Source organism: Ovis canadensis, chromosome 4 (assembly GCF_042477335.2).
Source record: "Ovis canadensis isolate MfBH-ARS-UI-01 breed Bighorn chromosome 4, ARS-UI_OviCan_v2, whole genome shotgun sequence".
In the NCBI taxonomy this organism is placed as follows: domain Eukaryota; kingdom Metazoa; phylum Chordata; class Mammalia; order Artiodactyla; family Bovidae; genus Ovis; species Ovis canadensis.
In genome coordinates, this window is record NC_091248.1 from 63,780,073 (window position 1) to 63,807,674 (window position 27,602).

Here is a 27,602-nt window from a genome sequence, read left to right on the forward strand (position 1 = left end):
TTGGACCTCCTTGCAGTCCAAGGGACTCTCAAGTCTTCTCCAACACTGCAATTCAAAAGCATCAATTCTTCAGCGCTCAGCCTTCTTCACAGTCCAGCTCTCACATCCATACATGACCACTGGAAAAACCATAGCCTTGACTAGACGGACCTTTGTTGGCAAAGTGCTGTCTCTGCTTTTTAATATACTATCTAGGTTGGTCATAACTTTCCTTCCAAGGAGTAAGCGTCTTTTAATTTCATGGCTGCAATCACCATCTGTAGTGATTTTTGGAGCCCCCCAAAATAAAGTCTGACACTTTCCATATCTATTTCCCATGAAGTGATACTTTCCGTAGCGTGCTTTAAGGAAACAACAGTTTTGTTTATTTGTCCTGCCTTTCAAGTACTAGATCAGACCGCAAATCCGCACACTTCCATACCGGTAAAACGTCCTCACATTCCCCGGTGCCACAAAGCACTACGCTCTTTACGACAGTGTACGACGCCGGGCCTGACAGGCGTGCACCACGCGGGCCAATCGTGCGGCGTCCGACCGATGACGTAGGCCGCGCTCGTGCATGCGCAGGGCGGGGAGACCTTGGGGAGGCGGCGGAGACGCTTAGCGGAGGTGAAAGCCTTGGCAGAAAGGAAAGTGTAGCGGCAAGATGCAGAGCTGGAGTCGTGTGTACTGTTCCTTGGTCAAGGTGAGGGCCCACTGGGTGGGATCGTGCTGAATCAGGCCCAGAGAGGCCCACTGACGGGATCCGGGACGCGGCCTAAGTGTGGGTGTGGGAGAGACCGGCGGCCAGGCCGGGACCACCTGCGACTCCACCCTTGAACCCGCCCAGCAGGGGCGGCGGCTTGGAGGCAGAAGCCTGGGCCGTGGAGAGCTCCGCCGGTTGTGTGATGGCCAACAATCACACACAGTCCCCTCCCAAGACTGGCCTGGAGCCTGGGGGTCCTGCATAGGCCCTTCCACCCTGGCGGAGAAAGTAGGAGTCACCCTTGCCCGTTATGGTTGACTTTTTCGTAGTTCTAATTCCGGCCCTAGCGGCCTTTTGCAGTAGACAGGCTTGGGCCACCGTTTGAAAGACTCAGACTGAGCCCTAACTCTTGGCCCCAGGAATTCCTCAAAGGTCCCTTTAGTGTTTGCAACTTTAAGCGAGCGTGCATTGACCTCACTCTTAGAGCTTGTATTTTTAATTGTAGCAGGTTATCAAGATAGCCTTCCTTTCTCATCAATGTACCGAATACAGCCAAATTGTATATATTTGGGTTTGTGACTGAATACAGTATTGAACGAGACCTTAAAAATAATACAGAAGTTAGACTCCTTTGTTTCAGGATGAGTAGCCTATGTTTCGCGAAGTTAATGTAACAAGCTAAAAGTACGTTTAATGAGAGCTGGGACTAAAACTCAGCTCTGCTGTTCTTTGGTCCGCTGTCCTCACCTCAGGTGCAAGCCTTGCCTTGAAGTAACAGCGTTCCTAGATGAATGTGTAGGATTTTTCACTGCCTACTTTGATAGGAGCTATTTGCAGTTGTTCCTTTGTGCCTCACTGTTCTTAGGAAAATTGTAGCCATCCATGTTTAGAGATTGTTGTGGAGATTATGATGCAGTTTGTAACACTAGTAGCTCTTGGATCTGAGTACATTACTTGGTGCATTTTCCTAAGGTATCTTGTCTAATTTTCTGTTCCTTTTGTATGGTTCAGGTACATCCCCATAGATTGTACATGGTAGTTTTAATTTTAGGAAACAATAATTACATGTAAAAGGATTGTCATAATGTAGATTATTCAAGTACTTAAGCTGGAACTTTAAACGCTTTAGTTAATGCCATTAAAATGATCTCTGGCGCCAAAAGCCATGCCTTCTGAAAATTTAATAAAACGTTAAGTACCATTTAATAACGTGTTTTAGTTAGGTAAAAAAATGAAAGGATACGTTGAACATTTATAATAAAACATGTGGCAAGCTGATTGTTTTTACAAAGGAGCAGAAATTATTGTGTAACCTCCGTGTGTCAGCGGAAGATACATTAGCAGTCATTGCTCGATACGTTTGCCTCGTCATTGATTTCATGGATCTTTAGTAGTTCTATGTTTTGAATTCATATTTTACATAATAAGATCATTTTCTTTCTATTTTTCAGAGAGGCCATTTCAGTCGAATATCTCATGGTCTCCAAGGAGTTTCTGTAGTGCCACTAAGAACTTATGCAGATCAACCAAGTAAGTACTTAGTAAAACAGGTTTTGCTCATATTTCCTTTATATTTAAATGTAAAAGCAAGTGAATGTTAAGAGTAACTAATAGTAATTAGCTATAGAATTCATTTGTTCAAATGTTTGTTCACTTAAATGCTCTGTTGAACACCTAGTGTGTTCCAGGTGGTGAACAAGAAAAAGCCTTGCTCTTACAGAACTTGTAGTCTGATGGTAAAATACAAACAGTATACAAGAAACAGGGAAATAATTTGGGAAGTGATTGAAAATGAAGTCTGGTAATTGGGGATAAGGAGACTATTTTAGATAGTGTATCAGGCCTTTTCTGTGCAAGGGCCTGAGTAAAGTGACGGTGTGAGAAGGTTATTTCAGGCAGAGGGAACCAGCAATGAGAAGGGTCTGAGGTAGGAATTCAGTTGTGTGGTTTAAGGAATTCCAAGAAGGTTAGTGTGGCGAGGGAGTTTCCATTTTAAAGTTATGTACTACTCCTGCAGGGTGCATGGGTTCAGCCTCTGGGCTAGGAGCTAAGAGCCCACATATTGCGCAAAAAAAATAAAAAGTTAATTCTGTCCTCTGGTAAGACTGAGTGTGTTAGTTGCTTAACAGTGTTTAGAATGATGAGACATCTCTTTCTGTGCTGAATGGAAATCTTAATGGGCTTATCAAAAGCACATTTTAAAGATTAGAAAAATGTACCCTGAACGGAAGCTGTGGATTATGAATACTTTCTTCTTTTATACTTTTATGTATTTTTGAAGTTTCTATAAAGGATATGTACTTTTTTTTAAAACAAGTATTTAAAACAGGAAGTTCTTGGATTTATAATAAGATACTTTGGCTTCCCAGTACCAAGACTATTGATTATTTGAAATCAAGTTTTGACATTTTTTGAAATTTCTTATATAATCATAAGTAAAGTTGCATGTTGATGTCTTAAAGCTTCATTATAGAAGCCATTACCTGGGGGGGACTGTGACCATTGGTCTTCCTGCATTCTGTGAAATAATTTTTTCCTGTATCAAACTGTTGTCAGACTACTATCATTTTGTATGTTTTATTCTTAGGAGAGAGGGTAGGAGGAGGATTCTGGTCAGTAATGACCAACAGTGGGTAATTTACCCTTGCTTTGAACAGGTCAAAAAAATCCTTTAAAAAGTACAAATTTGGTGGAGGAGAAAGTTCAACCCTTTATATCCCCTTTCCCTTTTGGTTTCACTGATAAATAGTTGGTATACACTCTTTGTTTCTTCTGTTAAATGGAAATTCTTAATTCAGCAGATTTTTGTTTCCAAAGCATGCAAGTAAAGACTTTTTATGGCTCATTCTGCACCTTTGGTGTTACATATTCAACAAAGGTTCATTTATCTTCTATCTGCTAGGCAATCCCTGAGCAGGAACTTAGATTGTAATGTTACAGGCATAACTGAGCATTCATGTTGAGTAGATTGTAAATCCTTTAGTACTTGTGTAGATACTGTGTATAAAGTCTTTGGTTGAATGTAGTAACAAGCATTTTATATATGTATTTATATTTGTCTGAGTTATTTATTTAATGGTTGACCTTTCTTCAAGAGTGTACACTTTAGGGCAAGGACTGAATGTGACTGCTTATCACTGAAAATAGACCAGTTGATACTCAGTTCTTATTTACTGAATAAACCCTGCGATCATGTCTGTTTTAGTTATGCTCCATCACAAGCATCCAGTATGGTGCCTGGTACACAGCAAGTGTCCAGAAACAACATTGATTCTAACTGATGCATTGAGTGCTTACTCTGCCTTAAGCATAGTCTTTAATCCTTGTGTCTGCCCCACCAGTTATGTACTGCTGATTCCTCCATTTATGAAATTGAGGAGCTGAGTTTAGAGAGCTGAGCTAGGAAATCTGTTATTTCCCAGCTGTGTAGCTGGGAAAATTCTGACTCTAGAACTTACACACTGTTAATCACTGATCTGTTTGATCTGTCTCCTTAGATGAGTATTGGTTGACCAGCTTGAGAAGTTTGAGCTTATTATGATACAGTCCCCGTTACAGCATCTGGCTGATTTCTGAATATGGGCCAAGTTCATCAGGTTGTGTTATTATTGATATGACCCATTTCATGACAGATACTTATGGCACTTAGTCATATTTGTTACATTCATCTGTTCATTTACTCATTATTTCAACAGATATGAAGTCTCTACTATGTCCTGGTTATTGTAGTAGTTGCTGGGATACACTAGTGGATCAGACAGACAAGATGCAGCTTTATAGTTTGCAGGGGGAAGATAAACATTCAACAAATTATTATAGTTGTGATGAAGACTCCATTGATGGAGCATATAGCTATATATGGATTGAGACTGGTCACAGTTATTTTCCTAAAGAAATTAACGTTGATACCTGAAAAGCGTTGTGGGAGCATGTGTGGAAGGCGGTGTTCCAGGTAGAGGAAATGGCATGTGGGGATGTTTTGATGTGAGAAGGAGTATAGTACATTTGAGGAGATTTAAAGGGCCAGTGTGGCTGAATATGTTGATACTTGAGTAGATGTTTCCAGGTTACAAAAGACACTGTTTTAAGGGCAGTTGGGAGGTCACTGAAGTGTTCTAAGCAGGGGCATGATTTAATCAGATTTGTTTTTAAAGCTCATTCTGATTGCACATTTGGAGTTTTTATACTTTTTCTTTCCCTCTCATTAGACTGTAAGAACCAGGGCTCTGTCATTTATTGGTAGCCCAATAGCTTAGAATAGTGTCTGTAATGTGAAAGGTATGCTCTCAGCATTTGTCTTCTAGGTAGGTGGAGCAGAATGTATGTGGGTAGACCAGCACAAGTCTGGGTGCAAGCTACCAGTAATTCATTATTGCTGAAGCTTAAACCACATGATACTGGTGGATGAGCAGAATGTGATGGGAGATGAGGCTGGAGAAAGTTATTGAAGAGATTTGGATGTGTACTTAGGAACTTGAACTTTATCTAGCAAGAAATAGGGAAACCAATGAGAAGCAAGAGAGTAAGTCCGAGTTGGGTTTTGTCAGGATGTAATACCGAGGTAGTTGTGTAGGGTATTGTGGAGGGTGGGGATGTGACTAGAGGCTGCAAGACCAAAGATGGGAGATTGATCTAAGAAGAGAAGAAACATTTGTTGAGTGCCCAGTGGTACCTGGCATCCTCCCAGGGTCTTGACATATCTTACCTCTGGCCTTTCAACCCCAGGAAGTAGGCATTACTGTCACTATTATGCCTATATTGCATCAAAGCCCAGGGAGATTAAATAATTTGCCCAAGAATTTAAGAGGTGGTGGAGCTTATATTTGAACTGATTTGTTTTACTTCACCATTCTTCTTTTACTGTGTTTCTCTTTCCTCATGAACTAGGAGGTTGTAGGATTATGATCAGAAAATAAAGTATTAAAATTCAAGAGTTTCTTCGAATCCGAGCAGTTTTGGGTGATGAAGGTATAGAATGTGACTATGGAAATGGGCTGAAGATTAAGGCTATTGATAATTTTAGAACATGGGACTTCCCCAGAGGTCCAGGGGGTAAGACTCCATTGTCCAACGCAGGTGACACGGGTTCAGTCCCTGGTCCGGGAGGCGAGGCCCCACGTGCTGTGGGGTGTGGCCAAAGTTTAAATACATAAAAAAAAGTCTCTCTCCCCCCAGTACACATCAAAACATGATAAACCTTATCATGTAGCTCTTGTATTCATTCAGTAAATTTGACAATTAATGGTTACTGCCTGATAATATTTGTTCTTGTTCCTTAAGAAACAATTATTGTTTTCTACAATTGATTTCTCTACGTTTTGATACGTACCTGTTTTCCCTAACTATACTGTGAGATTTCTGAAGATAGTGATGATTTCCTCATAGGGTACGCATTCATGAAATTTTATTTCATTCTGATAATGAATTTTTTGTCATTTTGGTTGAATTCCTGATTGCCCTGGAGATGATGGGACCATCTGAGTGGTTTGGAAGGCATAATGGTACAGGAGCGTAGTCTTCAGAATCTAAACAACTTGGCGTGAATGCTGGCTGGATCACTTTCTAGTTGTGTAACCTTATGCAGGTTACTTAATTCCCCTCAGCCTTATTTTCTCCCTGTTAAATGGCAGTGATAGTTATGTAACAGATGTCCTTAGTCTTAAAGAAGACAACCAGAAGCATTTAGCTCACTGCCTGGCATGTAGTAAGTTATCCAAGTGGTAAATAATATTGCAGACTGACTTTTTAATACACATGTTGTATCAGTTATTTGTTGATGATTGTAATTGGTTTGTAGCCCGACACCTTTATTTTAGTGGTAGCCTTGATTACATGGTATCCTTAGTTTCTTCCTAATGGTGTAATAAGCAGTGTTTTGTAACTTTTAGATCACTTTTTCCTGATTTTTCTTTCCATTCATTTCATGTATTGACTAAGTTGGTCACCTCTTATTGTACCCAGTATTTTTTTTTTAGGTATCAGCCTGATAGCTTACTCTTGGTGCTTCACTGTCACCTGAATGCAGGTTACTGTCCAGTGGCCTTTTGCTGTTTTGGCTTAGTCATCTTTCTCTTAGGCTATCAATTTGCATTTCCTTTTCTGTTTTTCTTTTTCACTTTTAAAGGCTGGTGCTAGTTTTAAAATTTTCTGTCAAATGCTCTCTAAATTAACGTATTTTGTTTAACTACTTTGCCATATCCTAATTTTTAAAACTATGTATAGGGACCAAATTGAGAAATACTTTTTGACGAGGAGATGGTGAGTCAGAATCATGTGTTGTAGCCCTTCACTTGCAAGCAGCCTTTGGTAAAAAAAGGTGAATGCTAGCTGGCTTGTTTTTCCAGTGTTTTATTTTGATAAATTGCAAATATTTAGAAGAATTGGAAACATTTTACAGTGAATACCCATGGATTCTTCACATTTTTCTGTACTTACATTATCACATATCTGTTCATTCGTATACATACCCATTCATTCATCTTACTTCTCTGATGCATTTCAAAGTAAATTGCAGACATTGGTATACTTTCCCTAACTAATGGCTTATTTTTAAAACTTTGCCCTGAATCACACCCATATGATGACGTGCTGCAGTCCATGGGGTCACAAAGAGTGGGACACAACTGAGCAACTGAACTGAATGCCCTCCTGTACTTCAGCTGACAGATCTTTAAATGAAGACTTTTCTTCTTTCCCTTCATCTTTGTGCTTCCTAGCATGTTAGTGGGATTCTCATGGAATGGAACATCTAGTATCTTCAGTGCAAACTGAACTGTTTCTTGGCATTTTCTGTAGCTTTGAAAAAGACCTAAGATCACATAGTAGATTGGGAAATAAAACACACGTTTTTGACTTTTTTGTATTTAAGTTTATTCAATAAACCTGTATAATTTAAAATGTTAAACATTTAGGCAAGAAATAAGTTTTTTAGCTTGTATTTAGATTACTGTGAAATTAAAAATTAGACCCAAACTAAGGGATGTTGGGTAGGTCCTCATTTGGTTCAAGATTTGAAAATAGAAATGTATTTTATAGAAATTTCTATTTGAAAATCAAAATATATTTTATTATATACTTAATTCTGAACATGAATGAGTGAACTAAGCAGTATGGCCAAAAAGCACAAATGGATCAAGAGAATTGATACGATACTTTTAATCGTGTGTTAGTCTAGGTATATTTTTTTCATGTATGAATAACCCAGATTATTACCAAGGATAATCAGTACTTTAATTTATTCAGTAGGGTGATTCTTAAATTTTGTGGATAACTGGGTTGGATAACCTATTACTTGTCCTCCAACATAGCTTCTGTGATTCTGTTGAGGCCAGCAAAAGTCTTTTAAAGGATACTCTACTCCCATCCCCTAGGGGTATGTGTTTTGTGGGGAAGGGGATGATAAGAAATTAAAATTGTTGTCTTTGTAGATCAGAATATAGCTATTATATAGCAAATACTATATACATTTGGGTACTGTGTTAAGCTATTTGCATATTTATTTGTTTTATATTACAGCCTTGTGAGGTAGATATTTTTTTGTGTACTCCTTATTTTGCAGATGAGAAAACTGAAGGTGAAGCAGATTAAATTACTCACCTAAGGTTAGATAGCTAGTAATTATACAGCTTGATTATTGCTCTTGGAGGTAGTTGAAATTAAGGAACTGAGTAATACTAAATAATAGACTGCTGGAAGGAGAGACAAAAAGCCTAATTTTGTCTCTGTCACATGGCTGCTAAACTTGAGCAAGTTTAATTGAACTGTCTGAAACTAGTGGGTTTTTTCTTTTTTAACCTAGTGTTTTTTACCTGTGATAGATATATATATAGACATATATATATATTGCATCCTTACCTTTCTCCTAGGAAGTTTTGAGAAAAACATGTGAAAGTGTGTTAAAACTACTAAGTTTTAGAGTCACTGAGATTGTAAGGACAGTGGATGGGGGAGAAGGGAGACTGTGTCTAACTCTTAATGGTTATTGTTGCTTGATTTGATGTTGTATTGAGAAGACTGGGAATAATTGCAACGTATCTTTACATTTGTTTCGTAATTATTATACTCCTAAGACTACTGATCAAAGTTAATTTTCAGTTTCTTATCTTTATATGATAAATGTCCAGAATAGTTCATTGAGTGTTCTGTTTAGCCTATTAAACTATACAAAATTTATCACTATTCAAATAGTTCAGAATGTATTTGCCAAGTATTATAGGGAAGCAGAATTTTTCCCCTGTTACTTCAGAAGTTAAGTACCTGAAAAGGATATAATCGGTTTTGAGTTTATTGAAAGAACTAAGGTATTATACGAAATTATTTTATTTAATCCAAACATCAGTCATTCATGGTAGTGTTATTGTTCCTATATTACAGAAAAATGAAGTCTCTTAGTCACACAGCTAATAAATGATAAGAGTTGAGATTTGAAGCCAGGTATGACAGATTGCACAGCTCAGGCTCTTTCCTTCATACAGCTATGTCACTAAATGTCTGTCCATTATCATTCAATAAAACTGTGGAATTTAGCAAAGTCAGTAGATACAGTGGGTACAGAACTCAGTTATATTTTGATATGCCATAATGAATAAATAGAAAACAAAATTTTAAACTCAGTGTCATTTTCAGTTATGTCAGAGAATGTCGGGTACCTCGGAATGAATAGTACTATGTAGAAAATGCTGGTTATTTGCACTTTTAACTGTAGTGCTTTTGATCAGTAATAAGCAATTTATTGTTTTGTATCAATTTGCTTTGATTGTAGTTGATGCTGATGTGACAGTAATTGGCTCTGGTCCTGGAGGATATGTTGCTGCTATTAAAGCTGCCCAGTTAGGCTTCAAGGTAAGGTTTAAGCTCAGATTAGGCATTGATTTCCTTTTCATTTGGGAAGGATTGAGCACATTCACAAAATACTTTGCAGGTAATTAGTAATGATAAATAATTCCCTAATTCTATAAATTATATTTAGGTCTGAGACTAATGAAGAGAGAGGATTCATTCAGTTGTAGTATTTTCGTGAAATGGAAAGTGAAGTCACTATCCCCTCCCTGCCGCACACCACCCCCCACCCCGTATTTTTTGTTTTGTTTTGGCTTCTAGTCACACTTTGGGAATCCCAAGTGATGCTAGTGGTAAAGAACCTGTGTGCCAGTGCAGAAGACTTAAGAGATGCAGGTTTGATCCCTGGGTTGGGAGGATCCCCTGGAGGAATGCATGGCAACCGCTCCAGTATTCTTGCCTGGAGAATCCCATGGACAGAGGAACGTGACAGGCTACAGTCTGTAGGGTCCCACAGAGGTGGATATTACCGAAGTGACTTAGCATGCACATGTACACACTTTGGAAGATAGAGTAATAGAGCTAAATAAAAACATGATCTGGTTTTTAAACAAATATCTTTCAGAATGATTCACTTTTGAGTTAGTATTATGCAGATAATAAATTTTAAGAGTCTATATATTTCATTCTCACAAACACTTTCAGTAGCATGTTTTGTAGAAGAATTAAGGCACACATTTGGAATTTTGGTGAACTGAAACATTGCAGGTTATGTGCAGTAAATAATATTTTCTTTGCTTATAGACAGTCTGTGTTGAGAAAAATGAAACACTCGGTGGGACATGCTTGAATGTTGGTTGTATTCCTTCTAAGGTGAGCATATGTTTTGTACAGTGCAGACATTTTTTCCATTAGCCACCAACTGGAAGGATATATTGAGATTAGAAGGTTAAACTAATACAGGTATTAAAACACATTTTTTCCTTTGTTAAAATTTAGGTTACTGTTGTCAGTCTGCCATACATTCCTGAAATAACTTCCTTGTCTCAGAATGCCTAGCCTGTGAGCTAGGCTCTGATGACAGAATCTGATTCCATTTTTTTGACTTTCCTCTATAGTGAAACAATTAATAGGCAGTAAATTCTTCTTTTAAGCCCTTTATGTATGAAAAATGCCCTCTTTTTTAACCTGCCATTCTGAAGTTGTATACTTAATCCTTTGCTTTTAAAGAAAGTAAAGTAGTTTTTTCGTTCTTGTTTGTTGAACGTTTTGTTACTATTTTTCTTACATTAAATATCTAAGAACAAAAACTGAATTGGTATAGTCCTATATGCTATTTCATGTAGAGAGTGTCAATTTGTAAGTGGTTTTTGCATATAGTTTGTGAAATATGATAATTTAGTCTCCTTTTTTTCCTTTAGGCTTTATTGAATAACTCTCACTTTTACCATTTGGCCCATGGAAAAGATTTTGCATCTAGGGGAATTGAAAGTATGTATACCTTTCATATTGAGCAATATCATCACTTGGCTCTTCTGGCTAAGACTTGTGTCTAATCACAGTGTAATATATGGTTAGTGAGGGAAGAGTAAGACAGATCTTAACAATGTGAGATTTATTTAAGAAAGAAGGCTTAAATCCATAATTCTACTATGACATCTTCTGTTCCTTTGCTAACATGTGTGTGAGACAGAGTGTATGTGTGTATGAAGACTCAGTTTTTGTTTCGTTAAAACTTGGAGGTCACTTGGAGGTCACTAAGGGATCACTAGGGGGCGCTGGATTCCTTAGCTCAGTGGGCAAATCGTGGTGAAGGAAGGAAGGTCTGCTTAAGTTGTTGGTAGTGAAAATAGATGCAAGGAGATGGGGAAGGATGTGGCATAGTGGAAACGGAGATTTCATAATGTTTTAGTTCGGTAGGTCCTATCTCCTGTCATTCTTTTGGGACTGTTTTCATTTTGTCCTTTTTCTCCAATTGTGGTTGTTTACAGATACCTCCAGGAGCATAGTCCTAGGAAAGGTCAAAACACACCTTGTGCTGGGGGGAGGCTAATCTGATTTTTATTTCTTTGTAGTAGTAGGTTTCTGAAAGCTTGGGCTGTAGTGTAGGCAGACAGGTATAGGAGTGATGTATATACATTAAAGCAAATATTTTAAACTAGATGAATCAAAGTTTACTTTCCGTACCTACTAAGGAAAGAAGAGACGGGGTTAGAGGTGTGCATTGTAGGCAAAGCTTCATGTTCTAGCACTGTAACCTTAAGTAGATCACATTTCTTAGGGCCTTTGTTTCCTCATCTCTAATCTATGTATTGGTTGCCTGAGCTGATTTCTGACATACTCTTCTAGCTTCTGAAGTTCTTTTGGAATTTGAGTTTCTTTCTTTTCTTATATTGTTGCTTCAGAGTTATCTTGTGAGTTAAATGAGTGAGTAAAATCTAGTTGATTAAACTCTTTTATATTAAATTATATTTGAAGTTTTCAAATGTGATTTTTTAGTAGCTTTTGTTTCATGAAATTTAGCATTTTCTTCGGTTTAAAATTTCCAGTGATGTTTTACTTTGTCATTTTTACTTAAATCTCTTCCAGACTTATAACTGTCATAAGATGTCTGAAGAATGTATTGTCATAGTGGGGTGTAATGGTTTATTTTGGACTTATTTTTTCCTGAAGGTGGACTTTTTACATTGTGTGATGTGTTCTGTTATTGTGATAGGATGCTGTTGGCTTTTTGCCAGCTATGATTATTATATCAGTTATTAGATTAAAAAAATTTTAATACAGCCTTTTATATACAGTTTTGTATATATTGCATTAGGGTGCAATTTTTCAGACCTTGATTAGTGAAAAATATCACACATTGCTTTAGGAATATGGCTGTGGACTAAAGATTTATTTAACAAATTACAGTGTCCGAAGTTCGTTTGAATTTAGAGAAGATGATGGAACAGAAGAGTAATGCAGTAAAAGCTTTAACAGGTGGAATTGCCCACTTATTCAAACAGAATAAGGTTAGTACATTTTATGTTCAGATTTTTCCATTATTTTATATACATGATAAAAATTGCTTTATGCTGACAGTGATGCTGTTAGAAATTGGCTGCTTGAGGCTATTTAATTTAAAACAATATGGTAGCCTAAAATAGATTTCCTCAATGCATATAATATAATTTTTGCTGCATAAAATTTTATATGTAGCGTTATGTACCATATGTACATATGTACCTCCCCCCAGCACAAGGTGTGTTTTGACCTTTCCTAGGACTATGCTCCTGGAGGTATCTATAAACAACAACAATTGGAGAAAAAGGACAAAATGAAAACAGTCCCAGAAGAATGACAGGAGATAGGACCTACCAAACTAAAACATTATGAAATCTCCGTTTCCACTATGCCACAGCCTTCCCCATCTCCTACATATGTACCATATGTAGCGTTACCAAGGAAGGAAGTGTTTTGTATTGGATAAATTACTTAATAGTTTTTTCTTACAAATCATATGTTTACCCAAAAAATTATTTTTAAACTCTGTGAATTTTTAAACATTATTTTATAAAGGTTGTTCACGTAAATGGATATGGAAAGATAACTGGGAAAAATCAGGTCACCGCCACGAAAGCCGATGGCAGCACTCAAGTTATCGATACAAAGAATATTCTTATAGCCACAGGTTCAGAAGTCACTCCTTTTCCTGGAATTACGGTATTTACATGTTTTACAACTGCACAACTTTTCTGCTTAAATATATTTTATGTTCTATATGAACTTCAAATGAGAGATACCTGACTGAAGTACTGTATGTCGACAGTCATTCAGCTTTGGGGATTTGCCTATCTTTATTCTGCAGTAATCTTGACCAGAAATGGAACATTTTATATTATGATATATTTGAATTCAATATGAGGTTAACACTGACCATTCTATTTTGAGATGCTACATGATAAACTTTTAAGTGAGCCATTTTTAATGGGTTTTGATAAAATTAAGTCTATGGATAAAAGTCGTAAATAGCTCAAAGCAAATAATGACTTAGTATTTTTAGTGATTATACTGAGTAAGATCACAGTTTATAAATAGTAGGTTTTTTCAAGTAATTTTGATTGTCTCTCTTTTTAAATTACAGATTGATGAAGATACAGTAGTGTCATCTACAGGTGCTTTGTCTTTAAAAAAAGTTCCAGAAAAATTGGTTGTCATTGGTGCAGGAGTAATAGGTGTAGAATTGGTGAGTGATGTTTTTTCTGTCCCTCATTACTTCCGTGGAGTTGGAAAGGACTTGTGGAGTTGGAAAAGACTTAGTGTTCCTCTGTTTGTATAACATCACAGGCAGATTAGCGTTGAGTTTTGTTTAAATACTATCTAGTAATAGTTTTCAAGATAATCTATTTAAGTAATCATTACTCATTAGAACATTCTGTTTTGTTTTGTTTTGAAATCTCTTCCCTGTATCTTCCAGCTTCCCCAATTCCCTAGAATTGGACTGATTTTTAAAGATCTGCTAGCCCTTCAGAGATTTAAATCTTCCAGCCCTTCAGCAGACAGCTCTCATTCTGAGTGAAATGCATTTCAAATAAAGACATGACTTACATGATGTGGTTCTTTCTTGGATCTCCATCCTCATTTTGATCCCTCTAACTCAAGCTTGAGAAATGGCAAATTGCTTGACGTTCTCTGAATACTGTGCTGTCTCATACCTTTTGCTTATCTTGTTCTCCATTCTTGTCCATCTGGCAACTTTTGTTTTTGTCCAGTGACCTCTTCCCTGTTTTAGGAGTCTTTCCCCAGGGCCATTTTACCTCTCCTTCTAAATCACAAATCCAGACATTTTATTCTCTGACCATAAACTCCTTTCCCCTTCCTCAGAGAGCCTGTCTAGCTGAAGAATAGCTGAGTTTATCATGTTTTCTAGTCCCTGGGTTCCTCTGTGTTTTTGCTCTGTGCCCTTATCCCGTCTTGACTGCTTTCCAAGTAGCTTAGATTCCATAATGTGTCACTAAAGACTTCCTTACAAGTGTTCTTGAGTCCCTTGCCTCACTGTTCTGTCATATCTGCTTGGCAAAACTCTGGTCCTGGTTGAATTCAACTTCCTTTTTCTATGTTACACCCAGGATAGTGACTATACCAGGAGAAAGACATGCACCCTCAACCCGATGGCCTGGATTTGGGTATCTTTGCCCATTGCTACACTGTTCTCTTAGCTTGTTTGCTGTGTCTGTGTGCCTGCTTTCTTCCCTGAGACTCAGCCTTTCACCTGTGCTTGACAGTGCACTGTCTGCTGCTTTCTTGGCGACTTTGTTTTGTGATTTTTATTTTTGTATTTTTTTTAGCCTTTAGCCTCTCTCCTATTTTTGTTTCCTTCTCATTTACATTTAAACCTGAGGGCACCCATGAGCATTCACACAAGCTAAGATGCCTCTGGACTTAAATACACAGACTTAGTACACAAACATAAGCCTTTTCTCGATCCTGTGTCCTCCTGAAGTTCCTGATTTCCCTCACCTTCTCTCCACAGCCAGACTTCTTGGAAGAGATGCCCACGCTCTGTTTCATCAGCTCTCACTTACCTCTTCACCCATGGCTTCTTGTGCCGTCAGAGTGCTCTTGATGGGGCATGTATGACTTTATTGCTCAATCCAGTAGACTGTTTTCTTCACTGCTTTTTTGGTAGCAAACAGCATTGTTGATTTTCTTGCCTTTGAAACTTTTCCCTTACCCTCTCTGCAAATAGCACTCTGGATTTGGCTGACTTTTCTTTCTTCCTGTTCTGAGCCTTCACTTTAGTCGTTACTATTACTCTAGATTGTATCTCAAGGTTCTCTCCCTGATTCTTTTTGTCTTTTCAGAGAATATTCTGTTCACTCTTAACCAGTTACCTGAAGACTGATAAATATGTGGAGTTAATCCTTTCTCCTTAGCTCTGAGCTTTTGTATGTGAATGCTTACAGTATCTTTATTTGTAGGTCTCACGGGCACTTAGTGAATGCGTGACTTAACCTGTCTTTCCCTCCTTCACTTACCAAAATACAAAACAAAACCTGTTTATTTTCTAACATTTCCCACCTCAGTGAGTGGTACTGACATCTATCTAGAGGCCTAAACAAGACATTTGGGAACTGGAAGTGACCTCTCCGTGGGTTCTAATGTGATACTACCTGTTAGGTAACTCATGAATATATCCTCTGTTAGGATAAGTACAAACTCTTAAATATTGTTTGGTGCTGGCTCAAGTCTCCAGCTTCATTTCTAAGCCCTCTCCCTCTCAAACTATGTTCAGGATTTATTGAAATAGCAGTTCCTGAACAAGCTGCATTTTGTATTTAAATGCAAATACAAATTGCATTTGCCCCGCCCTGCCCTATCTCTAGTCAGACCTTCCACCTGTTTGGAACGTTTCATCCCTCTGTGAGTTTCTGTGCTTTATGAGCCCTTCCCTGCCTACCGTGGATGTCCTTAGGTACTCTTGCTGAGTGTTCCGTTGCACCCTGTCCTTGTTCTAGCATTTATCTTACTTTCCTGATACTACTTGTTCACTTGTCTTTCATTAAATTGTAAGTTCCATGAGGCTAGAGGTGCCGGCTGTTTCAGTTACTGTGTGTCTTTAGCATCTAGCATAGTGGCTGATATATAATAAATACTCATATATTAGCTTTTGTTATTATTGCTTAATAAACTTTTGTTGGTATAATAAATATCTTTCAAATGTCAGCTTGGAAGTTACCTTTTTAGTGAAGACTTCTGGGGGCTTCCCTGGTGGCTCAGATGGTAAAGCATCTGTGTGCAATGCAGGACCCGGGTTCGATCCCTGGGTTGGGAAGATTCCCTGAAGAAGGAAATGGCAGCCCACTCCAGTATTCTTGCCTGGAAAATCCCATGGACAGGGGAGCCTGGTAGGCTACCCCGTCCATGGGGTCACAGAGTCAGACACGACTGAGCGATTTCACTTTCACTTTCTGTTTAAGAAAACTCTTGTCCTTCTTTGAGTCTAGTATAATGTCTCTACATGTTTTCATCATCTACTGATAATAGTATATATTGCATTTATTTGTTTATATCTTTCTTTTTTATAGGATCATAAGCTCCTGAAAGGCAGAGACTGAGTTTTAGTCATATTTAAATCTCATTGCTTTTCTTAATGACTCTTACTTAGGTGTTTTAGATAACAGATCCATTATTTCATTGTCTTCCTTTTGATCCAATCCAGTCTGTCATTTTTAAATAATGTTCCAAACTAAGCAAAATAGTCTAGGTTTTGGAGAGAATGTCTTTTAGTCTTGTGATATGCATAATATTGGAGAAGGCAGTGGCACCCCACTCCACCACTCTTGCCTGGAAAATCCCATGGACGGAGGAGCCTGGTAGGCTGCAGTCCATGGGGTCGCGAAGAGTCGGACACAACTGAGCGACTTCACTTTCACTTTTCACTTTCATGCATTGGAGAAGGAAATGGCAACCCACTCCAGTGTTCTTGCCTGGAGAATCCCAGGGACGGGGGAGCCTGGTGGGCTGCCGTCTGTGGGGTTACAAAGAGTCGGACACGACTGAAGCGACTTAGCAGCATGCATATTTCTTTGTGTCTGTCATTTTTAAATGATGTTCCAAACTAAGCAAAATAGTCTGGGTTTTGGAGAGAATATTTTTTAGTCTCCTGATATGCATAATATACTTCTTTGTGTAACCCTTGAAGATCAGTTTTTTGTTATTTGTTCATTTGTTTTTAGCACATATTGAGCTTGTGGTCAGATGAAAACCTCACATCTTTTGCTTGAGCAATTCTGATTTTTAAAAAAATCTAAATAAAGGACTTTGAACCTTATCCTTGCTTTTAATTTAATATTGTTCACTTGCACCCAGTATTTCCAGCCTAGTTCTTTGTCTTGATTCTGTCATTTTTACACTTAACTGCTGTTTCTTGCTTTGTCTTGTTCATAAGTTGGGGAAGTATGTTAACTAAGGCATGTGGTCCATCATCTGATCTTATCTAAAATTGGTTAATCAAGCATTCTTTAGTGTTATTCAGGTTGTCAATGCAAAGTATTAAAGGCCATCTGATACTGCAGTCTTTTTTTTTAGTTTTAAAAAGCTTTTAAATTAAAATTTTTCTTTTTTTGGCCACACCACACAGCATGTGGCTCTTAAGATACCTGATCAGGGATCAGACTTGCGCCCCCTTCCATGGAAGAGCAAGAATCTTGGACAACTGCCAGGGAGGTCCCTGATACTACAGTCTTCTACCAGTTATAAACATAACTGGTTACCTTTCCGATACCAAAATACACTGCATTAACCAGCCCAGAAGAACTTTCAGAAATACAATTTGGGTAGCTTACATGACCTGTTTGAAACACTTACAGTAGTGTCTAATGGTTGTCAAACTGGCTATTTAAAAATTACTTTCTAGTATTTAACAGGGATTGACCTCTGTTCCGCACTTCAGAATCTATGCTTTTTCAGTTTTTATTTAAAAAAAAAATTTTTTCATATTGGGGTATAGTTGATTAACTTCCCTGGTGGCTCATATGGTAAAGGTCTGCCTGCAATGCTGGACATGACCCGGGTTCGATTCCTGGGTCGGGAAGATCCCCTGGAGAAGGAAATGGCAATCCACTCCAGCACTCTTGCCTGGAAAATCCCATGGACGGAGGAGCCTGATAGGCTACAGTCCATGGGGTCGCAAAGAGTCGGACAGGACTGAGTGACTTCACTTCACGTCACTTCATAGTTGATAACAGTGTTGTGTTATTTTCAGGTGTACAACAAAGTGATTCAGTTATCGCATCTACATGTATATTTTCTTTTTCAAGTTCTTTTCCCATTTAGGTTGTTACATAATATTGAGCAGAGTTCCCTGTGCTATATAGGCCATCCTTGTTGGCTATCTATTTTTTCTTTAAAAACATTTTTTTAATTAGTTAATTTATTTTCACTGGAGGATAATTACTTTACAGTATTGTGATGGTTTTTGCCATACATCAACATGAATTGGCCACAGGTATGTATGTGTGCTGGTCCGGCACCCTGCTCCGCCCCGCCCCACCGTGCCCTGTCCCTCTGGGTTGTCCCAGAGCACTGGCTTTTGGTGCCCTGCTTCATGCATCGGAGTTGCACTGGTCATCTATTTCACATATGGTAATGTACATATTTCAATATATTCTCTCAAATTATCCCACCCTCACCTGCCTCTTGAGAAACCTGTATGCAGGTCAGGAAGCAACAGTTAGAACTGGACATGGAACAACAGACTGCTTCCAAGTAGGAAAAGGAGTACGTCAAGGCTGTATATTGTCACCCTGCTTATTTAATTTATATGCAAAGTACATCATGAGAAACGCTGAGCTGGAAGAAGCACAAGCTGGAATCAAGATTGCCAGGAGAAATATCAGTAACCTCAGATATGCAGATGACACCACCCTTATGGCAGAAAGTGAAGAGGAACTAAAAAGCCTCTTGATGAAAATGAAAGAGGAGAGTGAAACAGTTGGCTTAAAGCTCCACATTCAGAAAACTAAGATCATGGCATCCAGTCCCATCACTTCATGGCAGATGGAAACAGTGACAACAGTTTCACTGTGGAAACAGTGACAGATTTTATTTTGGAGGGCTCCAAATCACTGCAGATGTTGACTGCAACCATGAAATGAAAAGACTGTTACTCCTTGGAAGGAAAGTTATGACCATCCTGGACAGCATGTTAAAAAGCAGAGACATTGCTTTGCCAACAAAGGTCCGTCTAGTCAAGGCTGTGGTTTTTCCAGTAGTCATGTATGGATGTGAGAGTTGGACTATAAAGAAAGCTGAGTGCCAAAGAATTAGTGCTTTTGAACTGTGGTGTTGGAGAAGACTCTTGAGAGTCCCTTGGACTGCAAGGAGATCCATCCTAAAGGATATCAGCCTTGGGTGTTCATTGGAGGGACTGATTTTGAAGCTGAAACTCCAATACTTTGGCCATCTGATGCGAAGAGCTGACTCATTTGAAAACACCCGGATGCTGGGAAAGATTGAGGGCAGGAGGAGAAGGGGACGACAGAGGATGAGATGGTTGGACGGCATCACCGACACAATGGACATGGGTTTGGGTGGACTACAGGAGTTGGTGATGGACAGGAAGGCCTGGCGTACTGCGGTTCACGGGGTCGCAAAGAGTCAGACACGACTGAGTGACTGAACTGACTGACTGACACCTCTCACTGAGTTCAAAAAGTCTGTTCTTTATATCTGTGTCTCCTATGCTGCCCTGCATGTAGGATCATCGATACTGTCTTTCTAAATTCCATATGTATGCATTCATATACGGTATTTGTCTTTCTGACTTTTTCATTGGGTATCCATTATAAATACAGCAGTGTGTATATATAAGTCCCAAACTTCATAACTATCCCTCTTGCCCACCCTTCCACTCTGGTAACGTAATCAAACCCCACTGGCCTTCAAAACCAGATTCTCTGGGAACTCCTCCCCATTCCCATCCCCCAGGCTGGAAAGGCCTGCATGGGGCTCAGAACTCCTGTGGAGTAACTTCCATGGTATAGTTGTTCTCAGATTTGTGAGTTGCCCGCCCACTGGTTTGTGATTTGATTTTATCACAGTTGAGCCTCTCCTGCTGTTCCTGTGGCTACTTCTTTATCTTTGGATGTAGGGTATAATTTTGGAAGGTTCCAGAGGTGTTTTTTTTTTTCCCTGTCAGTGGTGGTTAGGAGTTAGATGTGTTTTTGTAAGGAGTGAACTCGTATCCTACTCTACCATCTTGAGCTAATCTCCAGGGATGTTCTTTTTTAGAATCTTTTCTTTCCCACCTCTGACAGTGCTCTTAGGCTAATTAAGTTCCCAAAGTTCACTGTTAGCCAAACTCTGTGGTCTAATTTATTCGATTAGGGAATTAATTCATCCAAAACAATTAGTTCTTATTTGGGGCTTTACTTCTTTTTTAATGATATTTCTTCTCTTCAGGCCGAATTGAAAATTGTCACTGATGGATAAAACAAACAAACATAAAGAAATCATATAGCTTTACTTCCTTTTAATCAGCATAATAATAGCCCAAGGCAATGATTCTGTTTCCTCCATCTCTGCATTTTCGCATTAGATTTTTTGCAAGCTTCAAGTCATTTAAACATCTTGACACAATGTTTTAGGTGTCTGTTACTATATTAAAATAATTTTTACATGTCATTTTAAAACTTTAGGTTTATGGAGAACTTAGTGTGTCGACATACATATATCTCTGCTTTCTCATAAAGATTACTCACATGACTTATTTTTTAGAGTTCATTTTCTTTCTTCCATTACAGTTTAATGTAGTGCTTTCGAATCAGATTTAAAATTGAATTTTAGCTTTGTCTCTTAATGACTTTATGTCTTTGTTAAATTCATTACCCTCTCTGAACTAATTGATCCATTGTAAAAAGGAGGATAAGAATAATTGCCTTATAAGATTTTGTTGAGGTTTAATACAGTTAATACATTTAAGGCACCATAGTGCCTTGCATTTAATAAGCTCTAAATAAATGGTAGATATTACTGGAGTTTTCCTATCTAAGGATTTTGAAATCAGCTTTCCTAAAGAATAGAGTACTTGTCTAGCTATGCTTACTGTTCTCTCAAGATGGTGCTGCTGCTTATCATTTCTGCTCTTAACTGTTTCTTACTATTCCAATTTAGATTGAGAGGAGTGATTCCTTTTTTTGTAGTGAGCTATAACTTACATATCATGTAATCATTGTAGTGTACAATTCAGTGATTTTTTTAGTGTGTTTACAAAGCTATGCATCTGTCGTCAGTATGTCAGTTCCAGAACGTTTTCATCACCCCAGAAGTGAAAGCTGCTTAGTTGTTTCCGACTTATCATGATCCCATGGACTGTAGTCTGCTAGGCTTCTCTGTCCATGAAATTCTGCAGGCCAGAATACTGGAGGGGGTTGCCATTCCCTTCTCCAGGGGATCTTCCCGACACAGTGATTGAACCTGGGTCTCCCGCACTGCAGACAGATTCTTTACCATCTGAGCCGCCAGTCATTCTATATTTCTCTGTTTTCCCAGTCCTTGGAAAACACTAATCTGCTTCTTATGTCTGTGGATTTGCCTGTTCTGAACATTTCATATACATGGAATTCATGCAATATGTGGCATTTTGTGTCTGGCTTATTTCAGTTAGCATAATGTTCTCAACATTCAGGTGTACTTTATTTCACTTTATGGCCAAATAATTTTCCATTCAGTGAATTTTAAAAATGTGTTGTAGCCATTCTTTAGTTGATGAACATTTGGCTTGTTTCCACTTCAGGACTAACATGAATAATGCTGCTGTGAACATTTTTGTACAAATTTTTGTTTGGACATCTGTTTTCATTTCTCTTGAGTATATACCTAGGAGTAATTCTGTGTTTAACCTTTCAAGAACTCTGTTCTCCAAAAGGGCTGCATCATTTTATAGCTCCCTCCCCAAACACTGTAAGTTGCAGTTGTTCCATTTGCTCACCAGAATTGTTGATTTTTTTGATTTGAGCTTTTCCGGTGGGTGTGCAGTAGTATCTCATTGTGGTTTTAATTTGCATTTCTCTAGTGTTGCAGTGTTGAGCATATTTTTATGTGCTTTTTGCCATCTCTATGTGTCTATGTCCTTGAAGTTCCTGTTTAAATGTTTCGTATGTTTTTTCCTTGGGTCCGTTTGTTTTGTTACTGAGTTTTGAGAGTTCTGCATAGAATCTTTATCAAATAGTTTTGCAAATATTTTTTATTTTTATCAAGTAGTTGTTTTGCAAACATTTATCAGATAGTTGTTTTGCAAACATTTCTTCCTAGCCTGTGGTTTCTCTTTTGTGTTCATAATACTGTCTTGTGAAGAGAAGGTTTTAATCTTGATGAAGTCTAATTCACTTTTTCTCTTTCATGGACTGTGCTTTGGTGTTATAGCTGAGGAGTCTTTGCCTGCCTCAGTGTCACAGTGATTCTCTCCTGTTTTCTTCTACAAGTTTTACAGTCTTGGATTTTACATTTAGGTCCATAATTTTGAGTTATTTTTTGTGTATGTTCATTATTGAATTTTTAGTGTCACTGTATTGCCTCTAGTTAACTCAGTTCTCACCCCCAAAATTCATGAAATATAAAAAATAAATACATGAACTTAATTTAGTTGCTAAAGTCTTACAATAAATTTTAAATTATTAGGTGATTTTAATGTAAGTTGTTGCAAAGGATATATTCATAGCTTTTCATAGTTTATTTAATGCTGTAAAATTATCTTCATATTGCCAATTTGAAGGTTTCATTTCATATTTGACATACAAGTATTCACAAGTTATTATTGTTAAAATGTTGTTAAAACAAAATGTTAGCATTTAAATTATAATTTGAATGAAAAAAGTAAGTATTTATCTTGAGAAGATAAAATATGAAGCTAATACTTTGCAAGCATCAGTAATTAGCAAAAAGTGGTTACTTCTTTCCCCTCAGAGCCCTCCTTTTCACAGTCTTTCCTGTTTCTGAAGCACTTACCAGTATATTTCATTCCTTTTCCGAGGCTTGGTGCAATTGTCGCTTCCCCATGAGGGTCTCCCCTTGACCACATTGAGAATTGCAGTCCTTCTCATTGCAGTAGTCCTGGTTCTACTTCAGCTTTGTTTTTCTCATTACACTTTACTATCCTCTGCATAAATTCAACTTATTTGTCTTCTCTATCAGAATTTAAGGTCTCTGAAGGCAGGGTTTTGTTCACTGATGTATACCTACCATCTAAAATGGTGCCTAGCAGTTAGTAGGTGTTCAGTAAATGCTGAATGAATAAATGTATGAAGTTACACGCGTTTGTCACAGTGTTAATTTTAAACCTCAGAGTTTCTAATAGGAACATAGTAACCTAGGAAAATTCCTTACAATAAACTGTTTAAGATGATTTTTTAAACATTTGCTATCAGAGCCTTTATTTTCATGATTATTGTCTGCAGGGCTCAGTTTGGCAAAGGCTTGGTGCAGACGTGACAGCAGTTGAGTTTTTGGGTCATGTTGGTGGTGTTGGAATTGATATGGAAATATCTAAAAACTTTCAACGTATCCTTCAAAAACAAGGATTTAAATTTAAATTAAACACGAAAGTTACTGGTGCTACTAAGAAATCAGATGGAAAAATTGATGTTTCGTAAGTATGCCACATTTGTTTTGCTATGGTATCCTTCTGTGTGTTTCTTTAAGAAAAACATTTAGCTTTAAGAATCAGATTTTTTATAACTTAGTACCTCTTTACTGTGTAGTATAGCTCTGTATTGCTTATCCAGTCAGCCCTCTGAAATTCATGCTTGCATTGATGAGAGAAAAATTAGCCCAGTGTTCTGATATGTTATGTACTTTTTCATAGTATACATTCAGAACAATTTAAGCTCTCAACATTCAATAAAATCATTATTTTTAGACAGATGCATGGGGAAATCAGTAAGATTATTGATTAGATGCATACTATGTGCCTGGTATTCTACTTATTTAACACTGAAGTAACTTGCTTAATGTCTCGTAGCTGGTGGGGGCAGAAGCACTACTTGACCTTGGATCTGTGTTCTTAAACCATGTTAGTATAGCCTTTCGTTGTGAGGTTCAAATGATAGACCTCTAGAGGATATGTGCATTTTTCATTGCCTGACCCTGTTTATGTTTTATTTATGATTAAAATAGACTGTCAAAAGTGTCATTAATACTTGAGTAATGTCTGGTCTTAAGTTTCCAATATCTGTCAGCTATTCATGTAGATGTGTTTTACAATTATATGCTGCTTACTACCTAGTATCGAGGCTGCTTCTGGTGGTAAAGCTGAAGTCATCACTTGTGATGTACTGCTGGTTTGCATCGGCCGACGACCCTTTACTCAGAATTTGGGACTAGAAGAGCTTGGAATTGAGCTGGATCCTAGAGGTAGAATTCCAGTGAATACCAGATTCCAAACTAAAATTCCAAAGTAAGTTACATACCTACCTGAATTTGCAGTAATTTTAAATAAACACTTGTCATGCTTTAAAAATGCAATGGCTTTGGGGAAGAATAGTAAAATTATAACCTGTAAAAGAAAAATAATTAATTGAATTTTTCATTACGCAAAGTGTAGAACTTGGACTTGGAAGAGCTGTATTTATTTTTTCAGTGATTTACTAACTGGAAACTCATAGTTTTTGACTCTGGCATAACAGAAGATGAGTGTCTGTGATTTCAGAAGTTCACTGTTTCTTTTGATCTCTGGCAGTATCTATGCAATTGGTGATGTGGTTGCTGGTCCAATGCTGGCTCACAAAGCAGAGGATGAAGGCATTATCTGTGTTGAAGGGATGGCTGGTGGCGCTGTACACATTGACTACAACTGTGTACCATCGGTGATTTACACACACCCTGAAGTTGCTTGGGTTGGCAAATCAGAAGAGCAGTTGAAAGAAGAGGTAATTCTGAATGAGGGTGGATTTACTCTTAACGTGTGATTTGACTTAATGACAGTGGTGGTTAAGAACCCTTTCATTATTGCATTAATGCATTTTAATAACTGTGTAGAACATTATAGGTAAGTTTGAATTATTTTTTACTTTATTAGTATCATAAAGGAGAGAGTATTTGCTTGCCTGTATTAATTTTTTTATTATTATTTTTTAAATTTTATTTTTAAGTAAAAATTAGTAATTCTAGAGGTCTTATATTTGACTTTGAAGTATATCCAGGTGGCCTGACACTTGAATTTACTTATGTTTGTTTCCAAAATATTTTTCTGTGATAAACCTTTTGGTCTTCTATATGCTTTGTGAAGAACTGCCTTCTTGGGATTTAGTTCTGATAGATGGTAGATGATTTCAGCAAATGGAAATGAATTTTTTGAGAATTTATGTAAGCTCTTAATTTCTGTCTCTCACAGGGTATTGAATATAAAGTTGGGAAATTCCCATTTGCTGCTAACAGCAGAGCTAAGACAAACGCTGACACAGATGGCATGGTGAAGATTCTCGGGCAGAAATCGACAGACAGAGTATTGGGAGCACATATTCTAGGACCCGTGAGTATTGTAAAGCCAGAAATCCCATTAGGATTTCTGGAAAGCATTGCTGTTTAGTACATTAATTTAAAACCACCTAGTGGTTACATTCTGAGGTTGTTCTTTACTAGCAGAAGTTTGAACATAGCCTCTTTGTGCATTGTTTCTAGCACTGACAGTCTTGCCTATCATATCACGTGTATTCCACGCCGCAACTAAGATATCCCTTTAAAACACACACCAGGCCATTTGCCTGCTTAAAACTCTCTGGTGGTCCTTTCCACTTCAGACTTACACCCAAGGCTCCACTGAATTTTGGTCTTGACTATCTTTCTGACATCATCTCTTTCCAGTCATTCTCTTTGCTCATTAATTCCCTGTCTCATGGGCCTTCTCTCATTGCTCATTAATTCCCTGTCTCATGGGTCTTCTCTCAGTTTTTTTCTTTCTTTGTATTTTTTTGATAGGTAAGAAGTTGGTTTATTTAGAGAGAAACATACTCCACAGAGTGTGGGCCATCTCAGAAAGTGAGAGCACCTTCTCACAATTTCTTAATAGGCAAAAACTTGTTCCTATTTTAAAGTCTTCGTGCTTATAGACCGTTTGTTTAGAATTCTGTGTCTCCAGATCTTTGTAAGACTGGCTTATTTAGCTTGGTTCAAATGTTACCTTCACTTTCACTTTTCACTCTGCTGCATTGGAGAAGGAAATGGCAACCCACTCCAGTGTTCTTGTCTGGAGAATCCCAGGGACAGAGGAGCCTGGTAGGCTGCCGTCGTCTCTGGGGTCGCACAGAGTCGGACATGACTGAAGTGACTTAGCAGCAGCAGCAAGAGAAGCCTTTCCTACCACTGCATTTGAAGTATGCCCTCCCCTAGGTATCTGATGTATCAGTGATGATAACAGAACATTTGAGTGCTTACTCTGTAACAGTTTTTCCTAAATACATGCATTAACTTGGGTTTTCAGGGCTCTGTGCAGTAGGTATTGTTCATCCCATTTTTAAGGTGAGTAAATGGAATGAAGGACAGAGTCAGTGAGTAATTGAGGTAGTTAAGTGGCAAGATTTGAGTCCAGGCCATTTTTCTTCAGAGCCCAAGCTCTTCTGTGCTACTTTTTTCTGCTGGGATTTTTCCAACTGGAGGCAGTTAACTATTCTAATCTGTCCTATTAGATGGTAGTTGTTTTGCCATAGAAATAGAATTACTTCTTGATTTATTGTTTTAAAGGGTGCTGGTGAAATGGTAAATGAAGCTGCCCTTGCACTGGAATATGGAGCATCCTGTGAAGATATAGCTAGAGTCTGCCATGCACATCCGGTAACAGCACACACAATTAATGGCTACCTAAATTTTCTTCTGACCCACAAATACGTGGTTTTTAATTCTAAATTTCTTCCCTTTCAGACCTTATCAGAAGCTTTTAGAGAAGCAAACTTGGCTGCATCGTTTGGCAAATCAATCAACTTTTAAATTAGAAGATTATATTTTTCTGAAATTTCCTGGGGACTTTTGTAGAGGTCACATTTCTGAACAGGAAATGCTCACAGCTGCAAAAATTTCTAGGACTGAATTATGAAACTTTTGGAAGGTATTTAATAGGTTTGGACGGAATTGAAGTCTCTTATCTATATTTTAAATAAATTTAATATTGTTTCACTGCACTAATATCTGCAGAAAAAAGCTGCTTATAGTAGCTTCCTAGAAAATTTTCTTCAGCCCATATTTTCATGCTGTTTATGAAGGGTTTAATGTCACTGAATTTATGTTAAGTAGCTTTTATCTCTGATACAGGATTTACTTACATGGATGCAGCTGGAGTATGGTATGTGAACAGCTCTGTTTGAACCAAGGTGATCAGGTCATTTGAAACTTGGTTTTCACATTGGAAATAGTCCTTAGAAGAAGTTGGAAACATGTATAAACTGATGTAAATAAAAAATGATGATCTCAGTTATTTTAATCCCCAATGTCTTGGTGGTTAGAGGTAAAATTTTTGTTTAGATTTTTAAGATTCTGTTGAGGCCTAAAGTATAGTTATACAGTTAACCAAAGTAAGGTGGTGTATATACAAAAATCAAGTATCAGATGGAGAAGCAATGTATTACAGTGGAAAATGAAGACATGGAAATAAATATGTCTTAAATATTCA

General features: G+C 37.8%; 1 protein-coding gene across 1 annotated transcript; it reads left to right on the forward strand.

Moving 5' to 3' along the window:
• The first annotated feature begins 503 nt into the window (after positions 1 to 503).
• On the forward strand, positions 504 to 27,602 carry DLD (dihydrolipoamide dehydrogenase). Its single transcript, XM_069587916.1, has 14 exons — positions 504 to 685; positions 2,137 to 2,215; positions 9,447 to 9,526; positions 10,268 to 10,336; positions 10,885 to 10,954; positions 12,374 to 12,474; positions 13,022 to 13,165; positions 13,587 to 13,688; positions 23,401 to 23,591; positions 24,228 to 24,398; positions 24,681 to 24,870; positions 25,335 to 25,472; positions 26,681 to 26,770; positions 26,858 to 27,602. Exons 1-14 carry the CDS (start codon positions 647 to 649, stop codon positions 26,921 to 26,923), a joined length of 1,530 nt encoding a protein of 509 aa, XP_069444017.1. The 5' UTR covers positions 504 to 646; the 3' UTR covers positions 26,924 to 27,602.